Here is a 16,704-nt window from a genome sequence, read left to right as displayed (position 1 = left end):
TTGTGTATTTGTATATGTATGTATATCTATAACTTAAATGACTGATTATATATTTTTCTCTTGATTATATTCTGCTACTTACATATATATCTTTATAGATATTTATAAAATAATATGTAAAAACAATGTTTTTATCATTATTATTATTTTAATTTTATGATATAATGTAATCTGTAAATCCCTTTGTGAATGCGCATTGGATTTAATGCTTACAAATATGTTTATTAAGTAATATAAACGCCTGCTCTTTTTTTTTAATGAAATTTACATTTCAAAGACTCGAAGCACAATTTCATCTAGATATGTATGTAATTCTAATTGTTAATTGGTCAGCAACTGAAAAAAAAAAAAAACAAAAAACAATATGAAATGAAATGTTTAAGTACGAGTACTATATATGTATTAAGGCATAGGAACGATTCTAACAGATCGCATTTGGAACCGCAGTCAGTGCAGTGCGAGAGGCAAGAAGCTGAGGAAGGAAGTTAGTTGAAATCGCGCAGAAAGCGCTAAGTATTAGCCTATATTTATGTGTAAATGTAATTGACGAATCATTTGATCCAATAAATAACAAAACATAAGTGTATAAAACGCAAGGGGAATTCATATTTTACATCTAACCCTATCGAATCTATAGTCGTGATTCGTTTGAGACTGAAGCGATATATCGGGCCAGAAGGGAAAATTAACAAATTTTCCACGGATGGAAAATGCGGTTTAAGTTTCTTAGATAATATACGCTTAGTTCTTTGTATGTTCTCTTATATTAAACGCAGGCTAAGTTCACATAACTTTTTTGTACGTATGTATGTATGTTTATGTATCAATGTCTGCATGTGCTCATGTATCTATGTGAATATGCATGTATGTGTGAGTATGCATGTATATATATATATATACATATATACATTTGTACGTATGTGAGATATTCTTCTATACCAACTGCAGACCAAACATAGTTTTCCCTGTGCTGCACTTTAAGCAAACCGTTCTTTCATTTAATGCTCTGCTCCTCGATTCTCAAGAATTCAAATAAGTCAGGCAGGTTTTCATGCCTTCAGTACAAGTGTTTAGTGCAAGTGTTAATGTTTTGTGAAAATAGTGTGGTAGTATATACATACAAACAGGTGTCTACGATTGTATGTATGTATATATATCTATATATATAAAACTGCCTGTCCTGACTGACTGGAAGCCGGAATTTTCACTGTAGTTACCTTATGTGATGAAGGTGCACGTTAAAACAGGGTTTCGGGAAATTCCACCCGCAAATATGAAAAAATCGCGAAAAACGTTTGAATGAAACTTTTTTGTTTACCATCCGATCGGCCTTAAACTCAATTTCAAAGTTCTTTTTTCAAATTCATTTGAGGGGTGTTTCACACTTATCCAAAAATGTATTCATCCTTGGTGGAAATGGGGGTCAAAGATTTGGTGCATTACGTTTCGCGCTCAAATTCATTTTCAAGGATCTATCTGAAAAATCATTTGAGAGGTGTTTCACATTTTTCGCAAAATCTAAACGCCTTAGGTAGGAATGCGATTCAAAGATTATTTGGGCGAAGTTTTAAGTGGTGTCTGATTTGCTTTAAACTTATTTTCCAATCTCTATATAAGAACTTAATGAATACATGTTTCAGCGATTTGGGAAATTGTGGCAACAGTGGTAAATTGTCGGAAATCGTTTGTATGAAAGTTTTTTGCTAACCATCCGATTGGCCTCAAACTCATTTTCAAAGATCTTTGCTCAAATTCATTTTAGGGGCGTTTCACACTTTCCGTTAAATCCACGTTTGTATGAAAGTTGTTTGTTTACCGTCCGATTAGTTTCAAAATCCTTTCTTAAGCTTTTTGAGAACAGTGATTTTATAACATATGTGCCACGGGCAAGGCAGGGCATGAACATGAATTTTGACCAAGAATAATGTTGCCAGACATAGATACCAAGTTGATCTAGACGTCAAGCTATGAACAGAGACCCAAACCTCGTGAATAATGGTTTGCATACAGAGCTCAACAAGGTGAATAATTTATTTTCAATAATTGATGGGATTTTTATGGGCGAGCCGAATTTTTAAACTTCTCAATATTCTTTTAAATTGATTATAAAAAAAATTTTGCATTTAAGAGCTTTGTAATTTATTTCGTGGTAATTTATTATGGACAAAAAAAAAAGGGCACATTAAGTTAGGGGAGGAAATGCCAAACTGTCGTTGGAACTGGTCTCCCAAAAGAGTTGCACAAATCAGTCTAGGCGTTGTTAATACTATAACGGGCGGGGCTGCGGGCGGGTCTAGACCACACTGTTGGACTCAACGGCGGGCGTGGTATGCTGCGGCTCAAGGGCGACTTTTGTGGGAACAGCTACGGCAACATCAGCCTCATCCGCTTCAGCGGACGCATCTGCCTCCTCCTGCTCCTGCTCATCTTCCTCCTCCTCGAAGTCAGCTTCACCACTATCGATGTGGCGCGCCTGCAAGGCAACAATGTTGCGCTCCGCGGACGAAACATCTCCAGAGGTGCTGCTTATGGACACGCCTGTTGGCCGGTCTCGATCAGTGCTGGTGGCGCCGTTTAGTCCCAGACCTGACATACCCGACATGCTGGGCATGCTGACTGGACACATGCAGGGCACAAACTGAATGCGCGCGCCGCCCTTCTCCGGCAACGTGTTCTGCGGCTGATAGTTAAAGTAATCCGGATACGGATATTGCGGCCGCGCATTGTACAAATTGTTCACCCGACGATTGTAGGTCGGATACTCGGCATTGTAGGCGGCGTAGCGCAGCGGGGATGTTGTTTCCGTGGTGCTGCTGGTCGGTGGTGCACTAGTTGTACTGCTGGTCGTCGTTGTTGTTGTGGTTGTAGTTGTTGGTGCCGGGGTCGTTGTTGTTGTCGTCGTTGTGGTCGGCGCTGGCGTTGTGCTCGACGCACTGTTGCTGCTCGCCAGAGCAGGTGGCGTTACGTCCGGCTTAAAGCCAGCTGCGGCCGCATCGTGGCGCCGGGCAGCCGCATAGCTGGTCACCGCGTACGGATCATAGTGGCGGCCAGAGAGCAGCGGCGTCTGTGCCGCACCAAAGCCGAAGAGCGGCACTCCAAAGGCGCCGCCCGTCAGAGGCTGATAGGTGTAGGTGCGGAAGTAGGTGAGCGGAATCTGCTGCAGCACCTGAGTGCGCGGTGTTTCGCTGTGGTTGGAAGGCGAAAGGATTAAATGAAGCTGCATTTACCAACACTCTGGCTGACTTACGTTGTCGCCTTGGGCCACCAGAAGCCGCTGCTGGGCAGAGGCAGAGCCGAAAATCCCGCGATAAGCTGCAAGCCGAGAAATTAAGTTTGAGAAAGGTCATTTGCAGCTGTCCCAACTAGTAGGAGTCTTTCTTAAAAGTAACCAAAGGGTATTTATATTGATTACATTAACTAATTATGCAGTTCCCGCTAATCGAGGATCCGGGCTCGTGTTCCAGGCTAGTATGAGGATGTCGATTTGTCCTAGCTGAAGCCCGTGGTCATTTGTAACTAGAGTTATACACATACGAGAGTTCCATTTGTCTGTGGTTCGGTTTCTTGAGCCCAGGCTCAAACCTTGCTTCGTCACATATTTTCAAAAACAAAATCAAAAATAATTCAAATTTTATATTTATATTTACCCGTTCTACTGAAAATATTGCAAGCCGTTTTCCCTATATAAATTTGTCTTCTACTCAATAATTGGTAGCTACCAAATAAGGTTAACACCAATGTTTGAGGCCAAGGTTATTTATGGTTTGGGAATGAGTTCTTCAAGAAAGTTTATTGTATTGAAGATAAACTTTTTTTTTATAATTCAGCGGTCCAGCAGCCTTGATACCTACTCCCTCAATACTTATATTAATAATAAAAATAATATCTACTTATATCCACCCAACTTTTGCCATAATGTTTGGTTAAAATATAGCTTGAGCCAAGAACCGAGTTATTCTGGTTTTTGTTGAATATTAAGAAATAATAATATCGCTGCGATAGGTTGACGAGACAAATATCGGATACTAGACAATAATTTACAGAAATAAAGTCTATTGAATTGAGACAAGTTTAGAATTTAAAGCTTTTAAATTAAAAAAATAAATATCCAGAGTCTTCATGATATCTAGTAGCCAATTTGTGACTCTACTTAAAAAAATATGATCATACAAATATAAAACAAATTAATGCTTAGTATTATAATAAATAATATTATTATTATTTGCTTTTTATACTTCGGTATATCTAAATAATATAGCATTCATGTTTTCATTTTGAAGAATTGGAGTCATATTTTATATATATGTATGTATGGAAAGGCATCCTTCGACAACTTTTGTTATTTCACATACCACTAAGTATTGCCACATTTTCGATACGACTTTAGTTCACTTGAGTATCGAATATATATATTTGTATCCTCGGCGTTAATCCTGGAATCCTTTACGATAACACAAAACACCATAAAAAAATAAGATAAGTTATGCGCGAGGGTCCGCACGCGTGCGCAGCTGCATTTGTTCTAAACCCAAAAACAGTTACAGGCCGAGCTTTTATATCGTCGATGCCACTAGCTGGGCCCAGAGGTCGGGGATCAATTGTATGCGTCGCGTCGCCAACCGAGGTTCGGGCTCGGGTCTGGGCCTGGGCCTGGGCCTACGACTGGGAATCCATTTCCATCTGCCCCAGAGCCATGCGCGTTAGACATGAAAGACGGGCACGGCGTGTGTCTTCTTTCCAATTCCTTTTGTTTCATGGTGCGCTGGTGCTGTGGCCAGTAGGATGGGGTTGAGGCGGCGGGGGGGACTTAGAATAGCGCGAGAAAATTAATTGCAGCCTTGGAAAAGTTGAAAAGTCGTAAGAGCGAAAAATAAGTTGGGAAATCAATAATAATAATGAACGTGCGTTTAGAATAGAAAGCCACATCATTGACAAAATGATTGAATGAATGCCGGCCGCACGGGGGCGGGGCCTATTGGTCCCCACATTTGTTTTTGTTGTTGTGGTTTTGTCTGAAAGGGCCTCAAGCCATTGAATTAGCCATAAATATTTGTAGATGACTATTTCTCGTTTTTATTTGTATTTTGATTTTCTGTTCATTTCAGATTGGTTTTTTTTTTATTTCTTTATTTTCCAGCTTTTCACACATCGAAATTTGATTTTCTTTTGATTTTGGAATTTGGGTCACACAACATTTCGTCTTTCTGTTAAGGTTCTTCAGTTTGGGCCACTCGTGATTGTTTTTGCACGCAGCCCATCCAGCTTCTCTAGCCCCCTCCAGCTCCCATGTCCCACATGACTTTCTTATGTAATGTCAAAGGCCAATATAGCCCAACAATTGGTTCCGTCGCATTCGATTGAGTTGTTCGATCATTAAAACTGCATTTTATGACAGCTTTCTAGCCGAACCTTCGGATAGAAAAGCGTCGTCTTTGTGTCTGCAGGAATTTATTGCCATTTTTTATGGTTGGTTAACCTCTTCAATGGCATTCGTAGTATTATACGAAGTATTTTACCCAAAGGCCAGCAGACACTTGCATAAGCATAGGCATAGGTACGGGCCTATAGAGGTGTTAATGAAGTTCAGTTTTAATGATAGTGCTGAGCCATTAGGAGGAGAGGTGTTTGGATACGATTTTAATAGGTCATTCGGGTCATCATGATATGATCTGTTAAGAGCAGTTCAGAATCATTTGGAAAAAGCTAATTGAGATGAGCGTGTTATGAGCTTTAATGAGTACAAAAAAAGTGCAAGATCAGAAAGAGATCAGTGTCTAAATTTGGTAGAAAATAAACCGATTAAGGTATCATCATTTATTTCTAATCAAAAGGATCATCCCATAATCATATATTTCTTGTATCTTTAAGCAAATAATCTTATAATGAAGATCATATTTTAAACAGCTGATCAAGAAATGATCTTTAATATCTGATCACAGTAATTTTCAATGCAGTGAAAGATGAAAGACTTTAATTATGAACATTATCGTTATTTCTTATCAAACAGATTGCAAGATTGCTGAGTAAAGTTGTTCTAAGATCAGTCGACCCTTTAATACAAGAAAAGATAAAAGATCAATTGAAAAGTTTAAAAATATAGAAAGATCAAGTCATATTCAAATATTATTATAATGAAGATCATTTTCGAATTAAGCTCAACAAATGGTCCAATTTAATCCAATTTCAAGTGCAGTAAAATCCCGGTATGATCATCAACAAGAAAATTGGATACACGCTCAGCCCTTCATTTACCATATGTCCCATCAAAAAATGAAATATCCATTAATATATATATTTATATTGTATTTTGCTTAAAAATATAATATATAATCATAGATCACTTATATCTACAAAACAAAAATATTTGCATTTTATTATCATATTGAAGATCACAATAGAGACAATAGAGTTGCCCCAGCTCAGACAAGTCACAGCATTCAGTACCATGTGCTGCTATCGAGGAGCATGGCTCTTTACATACTTGGATGTATAATACTTGGTGTGTTCCTTGCTCCCCTTCTGGCCATTGCGATGTGGTCCCCTGTAGCTGCAAATTGGAAGCAAATATGTGACAAGCGACTGAGTAGATGAGCTTGCACAGCGAGCTTACCGTGAATTCATAATGAACCAGGTATTGTCACCATGCTCCTTGGAACTACCCGAGCAATCGATCTCTATGTCACGTGCTCTGTGACTTGCCTGGACAGGCTTGGGGCTCTGCAGCAGCTTACCCAGCGTGTAGACAGGAAAGGCGTAGTACTCACGCTTCAATGCATAACGGGAGCTCTGGCGCTGCAGCGGTGGAGCTTCTGTGGTGCTGTCCAGCGAATCGTGAGGTGCCTCCATGCTCTCGTCCACATAGATGATCTGAAATGAAGAAGGGGAACTACCGCTGCTACTGCTGCTGCTAGTGGTCTGTTCGAGCTGTGCTGGCGGCTGCTGTTCCAGTTGCAGCTCTTGGCTGGGCTCCTCAAGCTCGGCATCTAGCAGCTCCAACTGTTCCAGCTGCTCCTGCACTGCTCTGTCCGTCCTATCGGTGGTTGGCACCACGTAGTGGCGATGATTGTCGGGTGGGTCCAGTGCTGGCGAGCTACGCAGCGGTGGCTGCCACTGCACCACTTCCTGGGGCGAACGATAGGCGCTGTACTGCTTCGCCTTCTTGGCCTTCCTCTTGCGCTTGCTGCGCGGAAGCTGTGTTTCATAGGGCGTGGGCATGGGCGTGGTCAGTGCCAGGGGCTCAGCTGCCGTTGCAGTTGCTGGAGCAGCTGCAGGATCTGGATCAGCATCTGCCATGTATGCTTCTGTTGTTGTCTCAAATGTTGGCATTACGGTGATAGCCTCGTGGGCGTAGAAGGGAATCAACGTCAGATTGAGCAGCTCCCGCTGACCGGGCAATTTTAAGCGCTTCACAATGGGCTTGGGTCGGAACATGGGCGTGGAGGGCGGATAGAGCACTTGGCCGGGCACCGGCTCCTGCATAGGATAGCGCTGGGCGCTCAGCATGGTGTTGATCAGCAGCTCACCCCTGGTGCCATTGTAGACAAAGATCGGATAGCTGGCAGTGGGCAGCGCATTGTCTCCGGGTGCACTGTCAAATATGGGCAGCGACTGCGGCTGGCGCCGGCGCTGCGCCGACCTGGGCTTAGACGGCGTCCCACCCAGCTGCTGAACGTAGTGGCTCGGTATCTGCAAGCGATGCGGCAGCACAAAGCGTCGCTGTGTAAGTGGTGCAGCCAGCGGTGATGCCACCAGAAGCGGCGCATCCGCCTCCGAGTCCGGTCGCACGCGTATTGTAATGGCTGTGGACAGATGCTGTCGCTCCTGCTGTTCCTGCCAGCTGTGTCTGCGTGCACTTCTTCCCAAGGTTGGGGCACGCGTGTTTGTGGCATAGTCCGCCTCTTGCCTATCCGCACGCTGGCGCTTCATCAGCTCATCTTCGAGTATCCACAGCGGTCTTTGAGCCGCATTCAAATAGCTGTTGGCCAGCGGGTGATCCGTGCGCGCTGGCGTCCATGTCCAGGACCAGTGCAGAGCGCTCAGCAGGCGCAACAACGCCAAAGTCCAACCGCTTAGCGCCTCCATTCGCGTACGCGTTGTCCAATTAAATGGCAAAAAAGCGGCGCCAACGGGCGTCTTTATAGACCAAATACTGTCTTATTGTCGTGGGCTTGGGTCTTGGCTAACCAACTCGTACTTTCGTTTGACATGGCCCGCAAATATCGCCCAACTTGTTATTAACGGGTCGGCACAGTTCAGTGGGCTGTGCCACTTAAAAGCCGGTGGCTCAAGTGGTTCTAGGTCATGTTTATGCCTCACCCAACATAGTCGCTAGATTCGCCTCAAAGTCTTTAAGGTTTTGCTTTAAAGATCTTCCATTATTAACTGCCCTTACCCTGCCGGAACTCGTGCTGTCCACCAATTTTCTTACCATGGGCTTGAAACCGATCTAGATTTTCTTCCATAAAACCATGATTAAAGGGATTCTTCAGATATAATGAATCAAACGGCGATCGAGTGACAAGCAACAATGAAGTAATTCAGCCATTTTCCACTCTTGTCGGTGAATTTCGCCAAAAATCCGTTTTAGGGCTAATTTTAAGAAACTAATGTGAACTCAGCTCTTGCGATTAGCCTGTGCTTATCCAGATAGTATAGATTGGTTACCAATTTTGAAGCTCATCTTCAGTTTTTTTATTAGTTACGAATCATTGGCTCAATTCGATTGCTCAGCTGCCTGATCGCTGGCTGCTAATGGAGCCTCCACTGGGCAGAGACCGAATGCAGCTATTCCTGGACCTGGCCCAGAGCTGGGGGCCTTCATATGGACAGCTGTCAAAACTGACATTAATCAAAACACTCTAACTTTGCTTTCTTATGGTTGCGGTGGCCACTGCGTGTTTTTGGGCCTCCAATTGATACTCCGACATGCTACAATATTTTGGCTGCAACGCTTGAGTTGGACGATCAAAACATGGCAGTTGCCAGATGCGGCATGCGGCATGCAGCATGCGGCATCAGTTCTGACGGGAATTCTTTGAGCCCGTTGACGGCTACGAGATGGCGTCCAACAGCTCCGAGCCCAAAAGCAAAGTGTCTATCTCTGAGTTCTTGGTCTTTTGTTTCACATATGGCTCTGCGCTTCTACATTTTTAGTGCGCGGTGTTTGGAAAAACAATTTGGGCAACTTACAAGTATTTCTCAAGACAAACAGGCAGACCGACTGAGAGAGAGAGAGAGAGTGAGAGAGAGTGAGTGAGAGGGTGGCCGAGAAAACTGACAAGCTAACATGACCACAGCGGAGTCGAACAAGTGGAACGGCCCCGCCAAAATGGGGTTAATAGCCTTTGACAGACAATTGGACGGCCACGGGCGGTGCGGTCGTGAGTTCTCACTTTAGGGGGGAAAATGGGAAATGAGAACGGAAAAATGATTTATTAGCCTCTGTATCTGCAGCTTTGATCGATCAATCGGCGCTATCTGCTGGTGCCTGCTCTTCTGCCTGTTGCTGTTGTTGTCTGTTCCGCTAGCTAATTACAAAAAATAAAATCATTTTCCTAGATTGCCTTTGCCCGCCGCCTCCGGTATTGCCTGACTCAGTTCGGACTCGAACTCGAACTCGGATGCCGATTTGGAATTTGGTTGAGCAGAAATCGCTGCGTGAAAGAATTGAAATCGATTTTCAGAGTATATCCATTCATTCATATCGATTATTGAGTGATATCTTTAGGCGGCAATTTATACCTAAGATATTACTAGTATATCATTTCGATTGGGCTCCGTCTTCCCCCCACCTCAGCTGTCTGCCAAAATTGTAACAATAATTATAACATAATTAGATCAAATTGGAAGGCATGTCCCTTGGCTTTATGAGCTTTTAATGGTCTCTAATGCATTTTAAATTCGCCGAGAACATTGAGATTATTGAGCTCCAATGTCAATTTGTGAAGGAACTTCTGAACCTATCTGAAATTCCACACAATCTTTTGTTTCTATCTATCTATCTATCTATAGATAGATAGATGGATCTATCTATCTATCTATCTGTCTATCACTCACGCTAACTCGTGCCTATAATTAACAGCTCGAAATATTTGGACAGACATAAAACAAATGCACAAATGCATGCACACACACTCAAGGCAGCATGAAAGGCATGCCATGTAAATCATAGAGCATCTATGAGAACGGGGAAGGAGGAGGGGGGATTTCAGTCAAGCGCATCGCATTTTTGACACCAACAATTTGTTCTGTCAATTTGTTATAGAATGCATTTTATGCAAATGAAAGTTGTCCTCAATCTATCTCACAGATACTTCAGATGCCACAGATACACAGACGGCACTCACTTAGCGACCCGATCCACTCATATATATGTACATATGGATATAAATGTGTATATCTTTATGTTACCACTCATATGCCTCAGCTCTTCTTCTTGTTCTGCTTCATACCATCACCTAACTGATTGATGCGCCGCATACAACGCACTATGAATACTAAACAATAAACTAATCAAGAGCCAACGCAAAGATCAGCAGATGCATCTGTCAGATGCACTTGCGACCTGACAGATACAGATACAAATTCAGATACAGATACATGTACAAATGTCAAATGATTCGTTTGTCTTGCTTTCTTGTGTCGTAAATGCATACACCTGTACTATACAGCCCACCAGTTGACACGGACATGATTTGTGGACTCCGCCTAATGACATTTGCCCTAGAGATAAGAGTATCTAATCAATGCGTTAGGCGCATGTCTTAGTCAGGTGTGAAAATTCATGATGTTGCCGATCATTCAAAAACCTAAGAAGCTCCAAGGAGCTAAACCTAGGCTGGAATTTACGCAGCTGGACAGAATATTGAGTGTACAATTTGTTATTATTATTATTATTAATATTATTATTATTATTATTATTATTATTATTATTATTATTATTATTATTATTATTATTATTATTATTATTATTATTATTATTACTATTATTATTATTATTATTGTTATTATTATTATTATTATTATTATTATTATTATTATTACTATTATTATTATTATTATTATTATTATAATTATAATTTTTATTTTTGTTATTATTATTATTATTATTATTATTATTATTATTAGTATTATTATTATTATTATTATTATTATTATTATTTTTATTATTATTAGCATTATTATTATTATTATTATTGTTGTTATTATTATTATTATTGTTGTTATTATTATTATTATTATTATTATTATTATTATTATTATTATTATTATTATTATTATTATTATTATTGTTATTGTTATTATATTATTATTATTATATATTATTATTATTATTATGATTATTATTCTTATTATTATATTACTTATTATTATTATTATTATTATTATTATTATATTATTATTATTATTATTATTATTATTATTAATTATATTTATATTATTATTATTATTATTATTATTATTATTATTGTTATTATTGTTTATTATTATTATTATTATTATTATTTATTTATTATTCTTATTATTATTATTATTAGTATTATTATATTATTGTTTTATTATTATTATTTCTATTATTATTATTTTGTATATTATTATATTATTATTATTTATTTTTTTTATTATTATTATTATTATTTTCTTTTTGTTTATTATTATTATTGTTATTATTATTCTTATTATTATTTTATTCTTCTTATTATATTCTTATTATTATTTCTATTCTTCTTATTCTTATTATTATTCTTCTTATTAGTATTATTATTTTATTATTGTTATTATTATTATTATTATTATTATTATTATTATTATTATTATTATATTATTATTATTATTATTATTATTATTATTATTATTATTATTATTATTATAATTATAATTTTTATTTTTGTTATTGTTATTATTATTATTATTATTATTATTATTATTTTTATTATTATTATTATTATTATTATTTCTTTATTTTCACTATTTTTATTATTAATTTAATATATTGAGTATTTACCATTATTACATATGTACATATAGTGCGGTTATATGTATATGTATGCATAATCCCCTACGTTTGCTGTTTATCAACCATATACCCTAGTGTCGCATATAGATCCTCCTTGCATTACTTGAAAGGTAATCGGGTAAACAGCTTTATTTATAGCAGTATGTGAACTCCTTACTACGAGGTAGAGGGAAGATAAGTTGTGTGTGTTAAGTTGTTAAGTGTTAAGGGGGAGCGATAAAGGGGGGCGAACTATATATACCAGAGATATCGTATCATTCTATAATCACTTTATGCACATACAATTACTTACCCTAATCCCGATTACTTTCCGGATTACTGATTAGCCTTTTATACATTTTGCTCGACAGTTTAAGGAGCAGCTATTCAACCCTAATTTTATTAGTAGTGGACATATCAATCAGTACATTAATTATATAGCAATACAATCCATAACGTTCATAACACACTCCTGGCATACCCCCACGCACGTGAGATTGCAGCTGGAATCCCGCTCTCAGTGTGAGAGCAACCACCAACAAAATAAGTACAAAGAGATGCCAGATGGGATGACGTCGTCGTCGTCGTCGTCGACGTCAATCGCTGAAAGCTTTTTGCGCGATCGGAGCGGGTGCATTGTGTGAAACGGTAGTTATGGGCAGCAGCTAGAAGCACTTCCAGTACGTCGTCAGCTGCGTGATTGAAAGCTCGGCCACGTCCAACGGTTCGTATCGCGTCTGCGTCCGACTGCCCCGGCTGCCCGACTCCAGCCCTGGGACTGGCCACTTTCGCCGCGGCGCCGTTCAGAATTCAATTTGCCTGCTCGGGTTCAGTGCGAATTGAGTTGTCGTGGCGCGCGGCGGCTACAGTTTGGGTCCATTGATTGCTCTCAAATTCAACTTGTTGTTTGGTATTTTGTTGTTGCTGTTGTCTGTTCGAGAGCGTGGAACTAGTTGTCGTGACTATCGGAGCGAACGTCTAGCGACAAAGTGAGCATTGCCTTAGACTTTTCGAATCACAAATTATCGGTGTTTAGAGTTCTTTAGTTTTTGCTCTTGGTTGCTTTTTCTGAGCCAACACCCATAGAAATTTTTGGCACATTTATGGATGTGTCTGATAATAAAGTTTTGGTTTAATCTTGGCAGATTTTCAAATTAAAGACAAAACAAAAAAGGCAACGAAATGAGCACCCAGAACGAGGAGAGACCCAGCATATCGCCGGCGCGCAAAGCTGCCTTCCAGGTAATGGCCGGCGGCTCCGCCGGTTTCCTGGAAGTGTGCATAATGCAGCCGCTCGACGTGGTCAAGACACGCATGCAGATCCAGACACGGCCCGCGTTTGCCGCCACCGCCTCCTCCACGGCCGAGGTAAGTTATCTTTTTATCTTCTACGAGCTTTAATTACCAATCAGCTGGCAGCTGGCAGCTTTCAGAGAGAATGTAAATAAAGGCGTAAGGCGAAAACTTAAGCCATCAGAACAGTGGGCGGGAGAGAAAGAGAGAGCGATGGAGGGAGAGCGCGAAAGAGCGGTCGCTTAATACGAATTGTTCGGCTCAAGTGGTTTGTGTATAACCTTCACAGGTAGATATCGAGAAAACAATGCATGTACTTAACAAATTGTGTGCATGCATGTGTGTGCATGCGTGTGTGTCTGTGTGTGTGTATGGGCATAGCATAAACGAAGACAAGGCGCCGATAACAACCAGACAGCTTTTATGGCCAGACCAAAAGAGACCTCAACAACACGCACTAAGCGGACAGCCCTGCTGATAGGGTAGCTATTTGAAAAGGTCATGTCAAGGTCAACAAAAACGACAGTCAAACTAATATGGATACATAGATATCCATTTGACATCATGCCCAACAGCTCGAACAGCTGGTGAGATACAATATAAAATGTGCATACATGTACACAGATTGTATATAGACCACCTACACACACGCACACACACACGTGTGCATAATTGCCTTGTCTTATCAACTGCGCGCTTTTTGAGAAATTTTGACTTATCTCTGCTGATTTTCTAGTGTTCGAACTCATTTTCGTAATCAGCAAAACGCGTGTCACATATTATTTCTATTCGTTTATTAAGTGAAAGTTTTTGTTTTTTTTTTTTTTTTTTTAACCGGTGTATTTGCGTATTTATTTGTTCTCTTCTTATCTTTTCATGTTTTACAGCTTGTTAAGCTCAATCTTTTCAAAACACATTCTGAGAGAATTTTACAAGCTCTTGAGCATTAGGTGCCCCAACTTCATAGATAACAGAGCACATTATGGTACTATCATCATAATGATTATATGTGTATTCCTTGAGCTCGTCGCCATCATAATACGTATACCTATGTAAGAACAAAGAGCATACAGTCCATCATATATCATTTTTATATTCTTGGGTAATACGCATACGGAAACTGTGCTGCTTGGTTCTGTCCACATGTATGCGCATTTAAATACATACATATGTATACACATGCACACGCACATGAACTTTATTCTGACTGACTGACTGATATACTGAGTGACTAACATGGATAGTTGGCAACTTTTTGTGTGGCCAAATAATTTAAATTATAAAAAAAAAAAACAATAATTAATAAGAAACGATAAAATTTATTTTGTTTAGCTTTTGTCCATGTCAAAAGCTGACGCGAATTGAATCAATTTCAAAATAATTTATTTGACCCGGGCAATGCCGGGTAATGCCTTCAACTATATATATACATATGTATATAGGTTAAGACGAAACGTCTGCTATGCGCTTTCTTGTTGGATCGAAAACATTTAACTAATTTTTAGCACATTATTAAAATAGATGCAAAATGTAATTTACTGTACACATGCACGCACGCACACACAAGCAAAACATCAATGGGTTAAATTAGCACAGTGTCTAAGTTATTTAGCACGATTTATGCAAATTTGCATAAAAACCGAACCAAAAAATTCCAGTTTTTCTTGATATTTGTGTGCCATGAGCAATAAACAATGAAAATGCGAGCCAGTCAGTGCTGCCAAGTTGACCATTTTTTCGGGAATGTTTAGAAATGAACAATTTTTTTAAAAGGAAAAACTTGCTTATGGAATTGCGGTAATATTATGAATAAAGCCGATTTTGATTGTGAAGGATGACACGCCTTCGAGAGCGATAAAGCTGTAGAAAATATTCTGGAGGAATTTTCAGCTGTAAACCGGCTGAGACTTTGACAGATGTATATAGAGTAGAGGCATTTTGCAACTGAACCATAAATATTATTCTTCAGTAATAGATCCAACAATAGATCCAAGTGATCGCAGTTATCAATTCATATTGAGATGTCTTGTAACTAAGAAATTACAAGCACTTAATCTTTTTAATGAATACAAATTACGTTCGTTTTTGCTAAGGGTTTTTAGATGTTCTTGCGCACAAATTGGCAGCTTTGAAATGGGCACTAATATGGAACAGAATTTTAGCCTAGCTTAGTTGATTTCTCCTAACAACATTGAGAATCTTTCGCAGGTGCACTACACTGGCGTGTTTGACTGCTTTGCGAAGATGTACCGGCAGGAGGGCATCTCGTCGTATTGGAAGGGCCTGATGCCGCCCATTCTGGCCGAAACGCCGAAGAGAGCCATCAAGTTTCTGGTGTTCGAGCAGACGAAATCGCTTTTCCAATTTGGGTCGCCGACACCGACGCCGCTGACGTTCTCGCTGGCAGGCTTGACGGCCGGCACACTAGAGGCAATAGCCGTAAATCCCTTTGAAGTGATCAAGGTGGCGCAGCAGGCGGATAGACAGAAGAAGATGGTGAGCACCTTTGAGGTGGCATGCGACATTGTCAGACGCGATGGCCTTGGGCTGCGAGGACTGAACAAGGGCCTGACGGCAACCATGGGTCGCAATGGCGTCTTCAACATGATCTACTTCGGTTTCTACCACAGCGTCAAGAACGTGGTGCCAGAGAGCAAGGATCACACCTGGGAGTTTATACGCAAGGTGACCATTGGCTTCCTGGCCGGCACGCTAGCCTGCTTCGTCAACATACCCTTCGATGTGGCCAAGTCTCGCATCCAGGGACCGCAGCCAGTGGCCAATCAGATCAAGTATCGCGGCACCCTGAGCTCCATCGCGACCGTGTACAAGGAGGAGGGCTTCCGGGCGCTATACAAGGGCCTGGTGCCGAAGATAATGCGCCTGGGTCCCGGCGGTGCCATCATGCTGCTCGTTTTCGACTACGCCTACGATTACTTGTTGATGAACCACTCGTAGTCGATCACAAAATAAATTTAAGAAATTGTTGTTCTTTTTTTTCTACGCAAGCCTGAAAATGTTTAGATCTTATAAGACCCAAAAGCATGCATATAATTACAATTCATATGTACATGCAGCTTTGTATCCATAAGTTAATAACTAAATTTTTTTTTTAGTCCTACTTGTGTTTCTCTTAGACGATTTTATACCCTGCACCCATTGAAATGTATGTAACGGGCAGAAGGAAGCGCCCCATAAAGATATATATTGATGATCAGCATCAATAGCCGAGTCGATCTAACCATGTCCGTCTGTCTTTCCGTGCGTCCGTGTGTATAAACACGTCGATCTCAGAACCTATAGCTAGTTTCAATTTAAAAGCAAATCGTAATGGGCTAAAGGCAAAGCCAGGTAATAGGGGCAAGAAGTAGCATTTCCAAACCCATAAAGTGTATTCTTCAGAGATTATAGGATAG

The 16,704-nt window shown here is 40.0% G+C and overlaps 3 protein-coding genes across 4 annotated transcripts; 1 reads left to right on the top strand and 2 right to left on the bottom strand.

Moving 5' to 3' along the window:
• Positions 1-2,293: 2,293 nt before the first annotated feature.
• On the bottom strand, positions 2,294-5,552 carry LOC115765096 (uncharacterized protein DDB_G0290587). Its single transcript, XM_030708480.1, has 3 exons — positions 5,517-5,552; positions 3,248-3,312; positions 2,294-3,185 (listed from the first exon to the last, which is right to left on the bottom strand). Exons 1-3 carry the CDS (start codon positions 5,550-5,552, stop codon positions 2,294-2,296), a joined length of 993 nt encoding a protein of 330 aa, XP_030564340.1.
• Positions 5,553-6,453: 901 nt separating this feature from the next.
• Positions 6,454-8,082, bottom strand: LOC115765095. Its single transcript, XM_030708479.1, has 2 exons — positions 6,611-8,082; positions 6,454-6,547 (listed from the first exon to the last, which is right to left on the bottom strand). The coding sequence occupies exons 1-2, from the start codon at positions 8,080-8,082 to the stop codon at positions 6,454-6,456; spliced, it is 1,566 nt and encodes a 521-aa protein (XP_030564339.1).
• Positions 8,083-12,624: 4,542 nt separating this feature from the next.
• On the top strand, positions 12,625-16,398 carry LOC115765161 (mitochondrial 2-oxodicarboxylate carrier). 2 transcript variants are annotated; one of them, XM_030708572.1, is made up of 3 exons: positions 12,625-12,984; positions 13,141-13,363; positions 15,497-16,398. In XM_030708572.1, the coding sequence occupies exons 2-3, from the start codon at positions 13,178-13,180 to the stop codon at positions 16,244-16,246; spliced, it is 936 nt and encodes a 311-aa protein (XP_030564432.1). In that variant the 5' UTR covers positions 12,625-12,984; positions 13,141-13,177; the 3' UTR covers positions 16,247-16,398. The 2 variants fall into 2 exon arrangements, with proteins under 2 accessions (XP_030564432.1, XP_030564431.1); XM_030708571.1 differs by lacking the exon at positions 12,625-12,984 and having other exon boundaries at positions 13,011-13,363.
• The last annotated feature ends 306 nt before the right edge of the window (positions 16,399-16,704 follow it).

The sequence above is a fragment of the Drosophila novamexicana genome, unplaced genomic scaffold (genome assembly GCF_003285875.2).
Source record: "Drosophila novamexicana strain 15010-1031.04,08,12 unplaced genomic scaffold, DnovRS2.1 tig00000932-arrow-arrow-pilon, whole genome shotgun sequence".
Classification (NCBI taxonomy): domain Eukaryota; kingdom Metazoa; phylum Arthropoda; class Insecta; order Diptera; family Drosophilidae; genus Drosophila; species Drosophila novamexicana.
Note: the sequence above shows the minus strand (reverse complement) of the source record. Positions and strands in the feature narration are given on the sequence as shown.

Excerpts from the sequence above, each read along its gene's own strand:
- LOC115765096 (XM_030708480.1), bottom strand. The coding sequence starts at position 5,552 with ATGCCTATGCTTATGCAAGTGTCTGCTGGCCTTTGG. Across the intron at positions 3,313-5,516 it reads AAGTGTCTGCTGGCCTTTGG|CTTATCGCGGGATTTTCGGC; the intron begins GTAAAATACTTC and ends CTCGGCTTGCAG. Across the intron at positions 3,186-3,247 it reads TGGTGGCCCAAGGCGACAAC|CGAAACACCGCGCACTCAGG; the intron begins GTAAGTCAGCCA and ends TTCCAACCACAG.
- LOC115765095 (XM_030708479.1), bottom strand. The coding sequence starts at position 8,082 with ATGGAGGCGCTAAGCGGTTGGACTTTGGCGTTGTTGCGCCTGCTGAGC. Across the intron at positions 6,548-6,610 it reads TGGTTCATTATGAATTCACG|CTACAGGGGACCACATCGCA; the intron begins GTAAGCTCGCTG and ends TCCAATTTGCAG.
- LOC115765161 (XM_030708572.1), top strand. The coding sequence starts at position 13,178 with ATGAGCACCCAGAACGAGGAGAGACCCAGCATATCGCCGGCGCGCAAA. Across the intron at positions 13,364-15,496 it reads CCGCCTCCTCCACGGCCGAG|GTGCACTACACTGGCGTGTT; the intron begins GTAAGTTATCTT and ends AATCTTTCGCAG.